The following is a 13,723-nucleotide window of genomic DNA, read 5'->3' as shown; positions in this document are numbered from 1 at the left end:
CTGTGCCCCCATTCTGTAATGTGCTGTTCATAACCTGCGCCCCCATCCTCTCTTGTGTCCCATATGCTGCTCCATAAAGATTGATGGCCCTATAAGATGCTCCATAGCATAATATGCCCTGTAGGCTGCTGCTGTGACTAAAAAAAATGACATACTCACTTTTCGTCGCTGGGCGCCGATTGCCGTGGGCCACAGCAGGCGGGGACACTGGCGGTGTCAGGTGCCGGTGTCGCCGCTGGCATAGGCCTTCGCACTTGCGATATTCACCTGTCCCCGTTCCACCACCAGGCGCCGCTGTGCCTTCCGGGTCTCTGCCTTGATGTTCAGGCAGGGGGCGTGCACTAACCACGTCATCGCGCCCTCTGACCTGAACATCATAGCCAGAGGATGCGGAAAATGGAGCCCGGCAGAGGAATGGGGACAGGTGAATATCACATACTAACCCTCCCTATCATACTCACCCCATCCTGGCACGTCCCTGCTTCTCCATCGGAGATCGTGGTATGCGTTCAGTGCTTACGCATACTGTGATCGCCTGGGCTGCGTCACTCTGTGGGGTCCAGACTGCACAGGCGTGTCGTGCTTGCGTAGTTGATAAAGGCTTCAGACAGAGTGATGTTCCCAGCATTATATTATAGATAGTGAGTCCACAATGCACGGAATAACATTCTGACAAGTGTGGGAGACAAGATGAAAGGAGATTCCAGCTTCTGGTTGAATTGTAAAAAGTAGTCCAAATTTATTCAAAAGTCAAAAATTCCATGTTAGACAAACAAGAAGCAGGGAAACACATGGTGACACGTTGCGAATGCAAGCACCATTCTTCCTGAATACCTTGCCGTTTGCGTTCAAAACGCATTGCCATGTGTTTCCCTGCTCCCTGTTTGCATAACATTAAATTTTTAACGTTTTAATAAATTTGGACTCCTTTTTTACAATTCAACCAGAAGCTGGAGTGTCCTTCTTTTATCGCATCTTCATCCACCATGCCCCCACTTCAAGATCGGTGAGAAAATTGCCAGTCTTGACGAACTGGGGTCTCTGACCAAAACAAGAAGTCAAATGGAGATGCAAGGAGGTGAACTGTACGGCTCCATTTTCAATCTATTTTCTAAGTGGGGCAATGTTAACTATTAACTTAGGGTAGGACTATAGAGCAACCTTGGCCATGAAATATGTCTCGCAACCACAGATATGTTACTTCTACATCTCAGAGCAATTCAAGTGAATGGGATCATTTCCTGACTCCTGGTGCCCTTCAACAAGCAAAAAATCATACCTAGTTGGATTTTTTGTGACTTGCTTGTCTCATTTGTGGTACCCCAGGGATTTTATTGTACATATAGCAGGGACAAATAGCAATCTCTGTCTTCCCAACCTGTGTCGTGGCCTAGGCTTATTCTGATTTTCTATTTCATGTTTTTGTAAGCAAATCTAGGACTATTGGCAATTATTCTCACTTTATTGGGAGAACTGTAGCTGCTAATCAAAATGGTGATCTTGTATTTGGAGAAGTCGTTGTGATTTCTTTCTTGAAGAGACATTTGAGGAATTTCAGCTAGTCCACAAGGGTTTTTGGTCTGGCACTGTTTGGAATGCTCTGTGGCTAGCATTCATAAGATCAGTATGGTATAGCACTGCTATAAGCGCTCTGTGGTTTTCATTGTTTGGATCTCAGTGTTTGGCACTACTATATCTATACTATATCTTGGTTGACACTGGTTTGGGGATCATGTGGTTGGCCCATTGTTGGGATATATCTGGTTGTCCATCTGTGGGGGTTATTGTAAAAGGGCACTAAATGGGTTGCCACTACTTTTTTATACCAATGACTTATCGATATGATGGATTATCAATATTTTATTGGTTGGGGTGTGACACATGGCACCCCCGCCTATTAGCTGTTACCATGGGTTAGGAGCGCTCTTTACAGGGAATATTCCCATAACAAGCTCACCTAGCACTATCTCTTTCTCATATACCTATCTCACAGCAAGCCGTCTGAGGAAGGTCTATGTTTAAGTCCGAAACGTCACTTTTCTTTTGAGATTTCTTTACTTAAATAAACATTTTCTACGTTTCAAAAAGAGTGCCCGTTCTAAATTTTGTTTTGTTAGCTGTTACCAGCGGCGGAAGAAGTTCTTAGATGCTGCTGGAACAAAGCAGCTGTATCAATTCTATCATAGACAAAACTATGTACTGCAGATCAGCCACCTATTAAAAAAAAATAATGGATGGATCCGTAGTACCGGGCCGCGCCACTATAGTTTTGACTAAGCTGTTGAGTTATGGCAAGCAACATCTAACAACTTCCGGACGCCTTCGGCTCTTATACTAAGAATAAGCCATTAATAAAACAGTAGAGGCCAACCTCTTTAAGGCAGTCTCATATGAGATTACGATGGCTGATGCTATGCGGAAGTAACATTTTTTCCCCAGGCTTCATTTGGCTTTCCAAAAGTGCAAATTACACCTCTGATCCTATGTTAGCATAGAGGCACGTCTTCTTTGTGTATTAGTTAAAGTGGTGGGCTTGACTTTTGGACCAAAATATACAAGACTGATAGCATTCGGTGAAGGATGGATGGTAGTTATACATATTTTTTGCATACTTTTAGGTTCAATAAACAATATAACATATTTACAAAATGTTGTCTGGACCTACCTGTCTACGAAGATCCCGTGTCTTTTTGGTCATCTTATCAATAGCAATGTTTAATGGGTCACCCTTTTCTTTTCTTCCAGACTAAGAAAAAGAAGAAAATTTGGATTTTAAATCTCTACATGCAAAAACTGACACAAAAAACATATGTAAGGATCCCAGATAGATCATGCATTCAATTTTTGCATTTAATTAACATTACACAGATAGTTTCATGCAACCATGAATGGAAAAAATATATTTTTTGCTTTTTCTGGAGCATTATAGACTGTTTAGTCAGATCGAAAAATTACAGAATAAAAAGAAACAAAATGAGTTCATGGCTCCTGGCCAGAAGGAATTCAAGAACATTCTCCAATTTCTCTTTATGTAGGGAAAATATATTTTTTACTTCTCTAATTACTACAAGTAACAGAAAGGCTAATGTGTTCAGTTTGTTAAGTTTAGGTTTTCATTTCAATGACCTAGCTTTACAGGATGAAGGTGATCTTTAAGAAAAGGTGTTTGGAATTCATTCATAATGCACTCACAAGTTTTCAATATTATTAAATTAATGTTGCCTACTTGGAGTAAAACACAGACTTACTCTCAGGACTGGGGGGAATACAACTCCTATAGCCAGGTCCTTACTAAAGGACCAAACTTCCACTTACGATACATCCAAAGTAGCTGCGATAAAAATTTTGGCGATGGAAATTGAAATCCTCACCAATCAGTATTTATATCCACCCTAACCTACCATTGAGAAAGTTGAGTTGTTTGCATTGCAATGCATCTTTTAATTTGTCTTTTACCTTAACTTCATGCTTGAGACATAAAAACATTGTACATTATGTAAAAAAAAAATATATATATATTATACAGTTCATTGGACGAAATACTTGTGTCTAACACCTGCCAATCATCCGAACAATAGTTTAGGTAAGGATGTCGATATGTCCGTGTGTATCAAACCCAGAGCGGAGTTTAAAATGATAGCATGGATGTTCCCAAATGTATGATGTCAATCTTCGAAGATGAGTCTCTTTCCATAGGCCTTGCAACATAAAGAACATAAGGAGAACAAAAGGCAAACATTTTCTTCTCTACAGGTTGGGCCATTTATATGGAACTAGATGGCAGCCCGATTATAAAGAATCGGGAGTCTAGAATCCATATATACTTTATTTATTCAAATGTAAGAATAATACAATTAATAAATAATAGTAAGAAAGAACAAAAATAATAGGCAGTATATGGAGAAAACACCAAACAAAAGTTCAAAATTGGTGTGAAAATGTCACTGAACCACTTCACAACTAAATATATATAGTTTTGGTAAATGGTATTATCATTTTTTGGACGAAATTCGGCAGGAGCTTGAAGAGCAACGTCACTGGGCCCGCCTCCACGCAGTAGAAACTTGCTGTGAGGTAAAAATTCAAAAATCACACCAAAATGGCGGGCGGAGTGTGTCACAGTACGGCACGTTTCTGATTGGTCGCTCGCAGCAGGCGGCAACCAATCAGACACTGGACACTGTTGACGTCACTTATCTCTGGACATTAGCTCCGGACATTAGCTCCGGACATTAGCTCTGGACATTAGCTCCGGACATTAGCTCCGGACATTAGCTCCGGACACTAGCTCCGGACATTAGCTCCGGACAAAGCCACAGAAGTTGGCACAAATTGCAGGAAGTAGTATTCTAGGCAATTATATATTAGATATACAGGGTGGACCATGTATGTGGATACACCTAAATAAAATGGGAATGGTTGGTGACATCAACTTCCTGTTTGTAGTATATGGAAGGTGGAAACATTTTCAAGATGGGTGGTGACCATGGCAGCCATTTTGAAGTTGGCCATTTTGAATACAACTTTTTAAATGGCCCACCTAAGTGTATCCATATAAATGGCCCACCCTGTAGAAAAGGTAAGAATCAGTCTAGAATGGACTCCACCTGGCTTATATAGACAAAACTTTAGGTAAGGATTGTGGACATCTTTATGCAATATCATAGTGACCCAACAGAGGATCATAGTGACCAAAGAAAGGAGGCTTAAGTTAATGGGATCCAAGTACCCCATATAAGTTGTCAATCTGGGAAGGAAGCTTCCGCTCACAAGCTTGTCAACATGAGTCGGGGGCATGCTTTCCTTTTCTAAAAAAGCAAAAAGTCAACATTGAGGTACACCTTCCTACAATTAAGAAAATGTTGTAAAGGTGTCATTTTTTAACAGTAGAGACAGAGAAAAAGAGGCCAAAATATAATATAAGTACACCATATGTAGTTTGAACCTTGGAAGTCTTGGCTTCTCTTTCCAAAGATTTCCCAATGGAACAAGGAGAAGGGAAAATACCAAGGTTCAAGCCAGGGCTCCTCATGTCTAGAGAGGAAAAAGGGAATCAGCAACGGTCTACTACATCTTGCAAAATTTTAGGCAAGTATTGTCTTCTAAAACATAGCGGTGGCCAAAAGAGAGGAAACTAAGGTTAGTAGCATTCCAGTACCCCATATGTGAAATGAATCTTGGAAAAGGCCTCCATTTCCAACTATTTGCAATTGTGAGGAGGGAGATGATAACTGCCCAAGGGTAAACCAATTGTTGGCTTCCTTTTTCCTATAAAACAAAAATGGAGTCAGTGATGGCACATGCCAATCAGCAACCGGCAAAACTTTAGACAACCGTTCTCTTATGTTGCATAGTGTGTGCCAAGAAATGTGGCAAGATTGTGGTTCATTGTTGGTAGGATACATTTGTCCCACATTCCATTTTGCTAATGTGATCAGGAAAATAAGAATTTACCAAGAATCAAGGTTCCCTTTACCGTGAATAGAAACTGGGGCAACAATGGGTTGTTAGATGTTATCATGGGAAATATGGGAACATCTACATACTCTTTATGGAGTTAGAATAGTGAAATGAAGAAAAAAAAATAAAAAATAACAACAAAAATACGAAGTCAGTCAAATATCTACAGCACTTGAAGATGAAAGCTAAGTCGACCCGTCTGACATAAGAAACTCTCGTCTGAACCTTCAGTGTTTTTATCTTCTACATTTGTAACAACAAGAAAAAACCCTCAAAAGAAGACATGAAAAGTATTTCACGTTTACCAACACAGGTAATAGAAATATCTTTCACCACATGAAAAACATTAAGTGGTATTTTATGCACCGTCGTCTCTTATGCGACAAAAAAGAGAAAAGATTATCTGTAAACAGTCATCCAGACTCGGACCGCACACAATGGCTCTGTTATGTGTCCCTTTACAAAGAGCCTTTGGAAATGATTGTCTTCTCTGTAGAGTTAGAATCTTTTTTGCTTATTCCAGGTATTGCCCTTAATGCGTGCGTCAGCATGTCGGAATCCGGCTGAATTAATAGCACAATTTCGAGTGGTAAGAATGGCTTTGTTAAGATGCTCTAGGTTGAATCATTATTAATGCTCGATGTTATAAAGAAGTTTTATATATTGAGTAAAGCAAAGAAAACAGTATGTGCATTTACCTCCAAAATGTATAAAACTACCTAAAACTATGAACAATTTGAGAGAACACATCACAATACAGACTGAACAGACATGAGCAAATATGAAGGTCAGAAAGTAATAGAAAAAATACGAATTTATAAAAAAAAAGGAGCAGGGACAAGAAAAAAGGAAAAACAAAAGAATCGTTGGCTCTGAACATGAAAAAAGTGTCTGTTTTAGGTATTTTTTATATTAATAATAACTGGCATAACACACAATTGTACTGCCAAGATAATGCCGTAATGGCTCAGTGGTTAGCACTGTTTACTTGGGGTCCTGGTTTCAAATCCCACCAAGGACAACATCTGTAAAGACTGTGTATGTCCTCTTCGTCTTAATAACTCTGCTCAGTGGCCAAATTATATATAATTAGGGTTGAGCGACATTTACTTTTATAGGATCGGGTCGGGTTTCACGAAACCCGACTTTTTCAAAAGTCGGGTCGAGTGAAATCGGCCGATCCTATAAAAAAGTCGGGGTCGGGGTCGGCCGAAACCCGAAACCCAATGCAGTGCATTGGGTTTCCATGGTTCCCAGGGTCTGAAGGAGAGGAAACTCTCCTTCAGGCCCTGCGATCCATATTAAAGTGTAAAATAAAGAATTAAAATAAAAATATCGCAATACTTACCCTCTGACGCGCCCTGGTACTAACCGGCAGCCTTCCTCCTTCGAATCCGCGCTTCCAGGACCTTGCCGTGATGTCGCGGTGACGTCGCGGCTTGTGATTGGTCGCGCGGCCGCCCATGTGACCGCTCGCGCAACCAATCAGAAGCCGTGACGTCACCGAAGGTCCTTCAAGCGCTGATTCTTAGGAAGGAAGGCTGTCGGAAAGAAGCAGGGCGCGTCCGAGGGTGAGTATATTCCTATCAGGTATATACTCACCCTCGGACGCGCCCTGCTTCTTTCCGACAGCCTTCCTTCCTAAGAATCAGCGCTTGAAGGACCTTCGGTGACGTCACGGCTTCTGATTGGTCGTGCGAGCTGTCACATGGGCGGCCGCACGACCAATCACAAGCCGCGACGTCACCACGACGTCACGGCAAGGTCATGGAAGCGCGGATTCAAAGGAGGAAGGCTGCCGGTTAGTACCATGGCGCGTCAAAGGGTAAGTATTGCGATATTTTTTATTTTAATTCTTTATTTTACACTTTAATCTGAATTCCGATACCAATTCCCGATATCTTAAACATATCGGGAATCGGTATCGGAATTCCGATTCCAGATTCAAAAGATCGCCGACTTCATGGCCGACCCCACACTGGGGTCGGGTCGGGTTTCATGAAACCCGACCTTGCTAAAAGTTGGCGACTTTTGAAATTGTTCAACCCGTTTCGCTCAACCCTATATATAATACCTAAATCATAATTTCTTAAAGACCTTAACGCCTTCACGACAAATGACATACAATTACATCATATGTCGTGTCCCTACCTTCGATGCGAGCTTATTTAGAGCTCAGCATATAGAGTTGAAGCTAGAAGTTTCCATACCCTATATAAAAAGACACGTATGCATGATGCAGGATTATGAAATCCGAATAAACCTTTTCCCGTTTTCGGTCAATTAGGATTAATAATTATTAATATTTGCCAAATGCCAGAATAATGAGAGAGAATGTTTTAAGGCATTTTTATTCACACCATCCATCCTATCGCCAATCGGCTACTTGTTTTCCGATCGGTGGTAATTTCTTAGCCTTTTCAACATGCAAAATAAAAGTCCATACACAGAAGAATGATGTCCCGGTGAATGTTTAAGCCTAGAAATCATTTCACCAGGCAGAAGAATGTTTTCCTTGTTCGATGAATGATATGCAGCCTGCTTAGACAGGCAAAAATTTGGAAACAAAACTTCTGGAGCATTTGATCCCAATTGTCGACCAGTATTAAGGCACATTTTGCTGTTGGTTGGTAACAATGTGTAGTAAAAGAAACCCATAAGGCTAGAATTTTCTCAAGGAAAGAGGGAACAAATAAACACTTTACATATCCTTTCCCATGGAGCAATGCATGCAAGACTCCAGATTTCAGCTCGATCTCAATGAGAACCAATTACCCTCATAACAGTCAATTCCCAGAGGAAAAGCTTAGGGTACAAAGATCTTGAAAATAGTGGGGATGGAAAAACGAGTATAAATGTTTTATTACATGAATATTAAGCTTAACAAACTGTTGGGTCCAGAAATATTTGGACAGTGGCACAAGCTTTGGCTTTTTAGTAACTTACCAAAACATATTCAAGATACAGTCAGAAAAACAATATGGGCTTAACCCTGCTGTTCTGTTCGGTCTGGGGAGACCTATTTTGAACTTTGGTATTTTTTGGGGTGTTCAAGATGCGGTTCTGAAACTTGTGGTTGATTGACTTAAATGAGGATGGGTCGGTCGGCCACGGGTTTCAGAGCCGCATCTTGAATATTTTAAAGAATATTGAAGTTCAAAGTCGGTCATTTTTGACCAACAGAACAGCAGGGTTAAAGGGGTTGTCCGTTCCAAACTGATAAGTCTGCAGTCACTCTGTGTGACTGCAGACTTATGAATCCCCCTAGTGGACGCACTGTGAACTGTGAGGATTTGCCAGTTTCTGAGCTGGGACCAGCGTACATATGCGTTATGAATACTCCCGAGCAAAGCCCAACTAGTGGGTGTGGCCTCACTCCATATGCATGTATGGAGTGAGGCCGACCCCCATTTAATAATGCATCCATGCACTATTTGGGATCTGGCCAGGAGCATGCATAATGCATGCGTACCTGCCGCTCCTGACCCAGAAACCGACAAATCCTTGCAGTGCACAGTGGGGGATTCATAAGTCTGCAGTCACACAGAGAGACTGCAGACTTATTATTTTGAACTGGACAATCCCTTTAAAGTGCAAACTCTCAGCTTTAATTTGAGGGTATTCCCAAACTTATTATAGCAAGATTTTTTTAATTACAACCCTTTATTATGTAGCTGCCTCTTTTAAATTAGATCAAAAGTAATTGGACAGTTATCTCAAAATCTCTTTAGTGGGCTGCATGGGCTGTTCCCTTGTTAATATATCATCAATTGAGCAGGCTGTAGCTAATTCCAGGTGTGCCATTTGCATTTGGAAGCTGTTGCTGTGAACCCACATTATGCCGTCAAAAGAGTTCTCAATGGAAGTGCATTTGGAAGCTGTTGCTGTTGCACACAGCTGTTGCTGTGAACCCACATTATGCCGTCAAAAGAGTTCTCAATGGAAGAGAAACAGATCATTATTAGGCTGATAAAACGAAGAAATTCATCAGACTGATAACAAACATGTTAGGATTGGCCAAATCAATAGTTTGGTACATTCTTCTTAAAAAGAGAGCACTGGTGAGCTTGATAACTCGAAAAGGCATGGTTGTCCACGGGAGACAACAGATTTGGAGGATTGAAAAACCCTTTCCATGTTAAAGAAAAATCCCTTCACAACATTTATCCAAGTGGAAAACACTCTCACAGAAGTAGATGTTTCAGTTTCAAGTCTGTCATAAAGAAAGCAAATACAGAGGGCTCACCACAAGTTGCAAACCATTAATCAGCTTTGAAAATAGAAAGACACAATTAGATATTGCTCAAAAAAATCTAAAGAAGCCACCAAGTTCTGGAATAGAATTCTCTGGATGAATTAAGCTAAGATAAATCTGTATGAGAATGATGGGAAGAAGAAAGTATCTAGAAGGCTTGGTACAACTCATCCAAAGCACAGCATTTCTTCTATAACCTATGATGGAGGCAGTGTGATTGCGTGGACATGCATGGCTTCCAATGGCATTAAGTCACTTTTATTTATTGATGATCCTACTGAAGACAGAACCAGCGGGATGAACTCTGAAGTGTACAGGGTGATACTTTCTGCTCAGATTTAACCAAATACATCAAGGTTGATTGGACAGCACTTCACAGTACAGATTGAGAATGACTCAAAACATACTGTCAAAACAACCAATGAGGTTTTTAAGGCAAAGGAATGGAATATTCTGAAATGGCCAAGACAATCATCAAATCTAAACCTCATCGAGCAGTATTTTACAGGCTTAAGACAAATTTTAAGGCAGAAAGAATCACAAAAAAGCAACAGCTGAAGTCCGCTGCAGTAACGACCAAGGAATCACAAGGAATGATTTGGTGATGTTCAAGGATTCCAGACCTCAGGCGGTCATACTACTTTAATGTCTGCAAATGATAAGTCACAATTGCACCCTCTAAGCAATATCCTGAGGAGTTAATCTTAACGAGGTTGTCACAACTTGAAAGCTGGGCATTGAAATGGTCTGAAGGAATGGAGCACGGCCTGTGCATTGAAGTCACCACTTCATTAACTGTCTTTGGGTCTAATGGAAATAGTTAAGCTCTGAGGTCCAAAGCTTTTTCAGAAGGAGCATTTCATGCCCCAATATTGGGATCAGTGGGGTCCGAGCAGTCAGATCCCCAGAGATCACCAATGTATCACTCATCCCAAGGATAAGTGATAACTTGCCAAGTCAATAGAAGAAATTTTCTAGAATTCCTAACTTTTGTTCATTTCGAAAGGTCTTGATTAGACAAATATTTATCTATGATACTTTGCAATCATTTTTACAAACAGAAAATGTTATAAAATTACTTAAAACATTCTGATAAATAGTAATGAAGAAGAATGTGACTATAGTAATAAATTGGTCTTTGAATATTGAATGAGCGCACAGTCTTTAAAAAACATTTCGATTTTTGGAGTTGAAGGAAACCTCGTTTATAATCCAGAGTGCCAACGTAATTCCTACTGTTATGCAAATAACAGCAGGACAGAGGACACTATGCAACTTGGGCAGATGCTCCATAATTATCTCAGCCTAAATTTACTGGCATTATTAAAAACAACGTAAATGGCCCAAGTTCAAAAAACACATATCTATCAAGGGAGCAGCAGACATCACTGTCACAAGATCAAAAGTCCACACTTGACAAGCTAAAACACCTCCCTGTACTCCTCCATCCCAATGCACAGGGGCGTACATACTACATGAGGCTGCTGCTTTACCTCTTAAAACACTATAGGGAGAAAAAGAGAATTTAGGACTTTTGATTGACAGGAAAACAGTATTGATAAAAGTTTCTACATATATATGCTGGAAAATATATACAATGGGGAAAATAAGTATTTGCACACTGCCCATTTTGCAAGTTTTTCCACCTACAAAGAATGGAGAGGTCTGTAATTTTTATCGTAGGTACACTTCAACTGTGAGAGACAGAATCTAAAAATAAAAACCAAAAAAATCACACTGCATAATAGTTACATAATTAGAGGAAGGCTATTGATTTCCACCTGAGTAAAGGGACTCCTAACTTGCCTTCAAGCCGGCCAGACCCTGCCTGCCCTGTAATCTGGTGCCCTGGACTGCGGATGCTGAAGTCTTCAGATTTTGTCACCCCGTTCCCCTGCCATGTAATGTGCATTTGAGTGCCAATTTTAGCCTCTTTTTACTGGTAGAGACTTTTTGTATTCACTAATAAATTTTGCAATACTTATTTAAATTATGGACTATTGCACTGTTTTTTCCTATGGTTTTCTTTCATTTGAATCTTGGCAGATTTGCTCCCTGCTGCTTACTAGCTTTCATATTCTATGATATTATTGGAATTATTATAATTTTTTGGAGACACTTGATGTAGCTGCAGATGAACCTAAAACAGAGTTTGACCTTCTTCATATCTGGCTATTGAGAGGATGGCTATTTCTGAGACGGATATTGGCTAAAGAAAGAAACAAATCTCACTGATTTTCATGGGTCAGGTTTCCTACATTTCATTGTATGATAGCCCTTAATTGTACGGTACTGCCATTCTGTTCTGCAAAGGATCAAGGCCTCCTTGGAAATGTGATTACCTTTTGTCTCTACCGGAATCCACTTTATTTTTTTCCAATGTATTGGAAATATTTTATTAATTCCATGACAATCTCTTGTTCAGGGAGAAGGTTTTGACATCCGAGATAGGTCAGAAATTAATCATCTAGAATTACTTATAGAAGGTGACTCTAAGGTAGAGCTGGTGACTCATTTAACATTACAGGTAATTGGAACGTAACCTCTGTTGGCTCTTCTGTGTAAAGGATTACAAGTTTTCGATCACAGGCTTTAAAAGGTCACAAAGTGAAGGTAAAATTGAATGCTTTATGAAAAGCTATTTTTTGACATTCATTAAGATAACTGTTACCAGTCTTTGTCAGAACCTAGACACAAATTGACCGAATAGATAAAATTGGAATGTGTCGTACCCGGGTCAGCAGACAGACATCAAATACAGTATTGTCTTGTTAATCTCAAGATCTTAGTAGCCTATTAAATAGTGTTATTGTCATTATTTTTCCAGCATAACAGTTTTTCACGTTTGATAAGCCGAAAATGGAATTGTGACAACTTTGTTGAATGGAAGGTTTGTCCTCCTAAGGATCCTAATAAAATGTCTGTGAAAATGAATGTATTTTTTTAAATCACCATCCAAATAGCATAGGTGTCTGGGTAAGAACAGTTCTATATTAAGGTATCAGGGAAATAGAGGTGGGGTGTAGTGTGACTGTGACAGGACACAAAATCAACACCAACAGCAGTGTACAAATTTCATGGAGCAAAACCTTTGATTCTGCAAAAACTTCTACTGCAGCTCTTACTCATTCTCGCCTGAAATACTGCAGCTTTCTACTAATCGGTCTCCCTATTACTTAACTCTCCCCTCTCAAATCTACCACTAATGTAGCAGCCAGGATTGTATTCCTGTCCAACCGCTACACCAATGCCTCCATCCAGTGCCATTCATTGCACTTGTTACCCTTCCACTACAGGATCCAATATAAACTTAACACTGTTCCACACAAATCGCTTCACATTTCTGCTCCCCCTCAACATCTCCTGCCTCATCTTTGTCTACCACCCTACCTGTACTCTCCATTCTGCTAATGACCTAACACTAACATCCTCTGTAATCTGAACTTCCCACTCCCTTCTCCCAGACTTCTCACGAACTGTACCAGTTTTCTGGAATGCGCTACCCCAGACAATCTGGATAATTCCCATTAACGACAGTTTCAAGATTGCCTTAAAACCACAATTCTTTACACTGGCCTATCACGTCACCTCACTTCAGTAATCTAACTATTTTGTTTTCTCTCTTCCTCGCACTCAGTAGCACTCTCTATATGTCCTTTGCACATACTGTCCGGTGACCAGATCATGTAGCTTTATTTAAATGCCTTTATTTATTATATTGTTGGCTGGACCATGCAATGCAAGCTCTTTTTACCATTCACCTTTTCGGTCTCCCCTATTTCCCAACAGACTGCAAGCCTCTGATCAGGGACCTCAGTCCTCTTGGTATTTGTTGAATTATGCATTACTCTGTAATGTCTTACATATCCCCTCTGAATTGTAAAGTGCTGCTGAATATGTTGGCACTATAGAAATATCAATGATTAGGGTTGAGCGACCTTTACTTTTATAGGATCGGGTCGGGTTTCATGAAACCCGACTTTTGAAAAAGTCGGGTCGAGTGAAATC

At 40.3% G+C, this 13,723-nt stretch overlaps 1 protein-coding gene across 3 annotated transcripts in view; it reads right to left on the bottom strand.

Annotated features, from left to right (window-relative positions):
* The window catches only part of CTNNA2 (catenin alpha 2), a 1,798,423-nt gene that overhangs the window by 965,700 nt on the left and 819,000 nt on the right, over positions 1-13,723 (bottom strand). For 2 of the 3 annotated variants that reach the window (XM_069745159.1, XM_069745158.1), the window contains exon 2: positions 2,666-2,746. In XM_069745159.1, the coding sequence (XP_069601260.1) occupies positions 2,666-2,698 (33 nt within the window). In that variant the 5' untranslated portion in view covers positions 2,699-2,746. Of the gene's footprint in view, positions 1-2,665; positions 2,747-13,723 lie in introns of those variants that run through there. The other variant, XM_069745160.1, reaches the window with a different exon arrangement.

Source organism: Ranitomeya imitator, chromosome 1 (assembly GCF_032444005.1).
Source record: "Ranitomeya imitator isolate aRanImi1 chromosome 1, aRanImi1.pri, whole genome shotgun sequence".
Lineage (NCBI taxonomy): Eukaryota > Metazoa > Chordata > Amphibia > Anura > Dendrobatidae > Ranitomeya > Ranitomeya imitator.
This window is presented reverse-complemented; position numbering and strand designations above follow the sequence as displayed.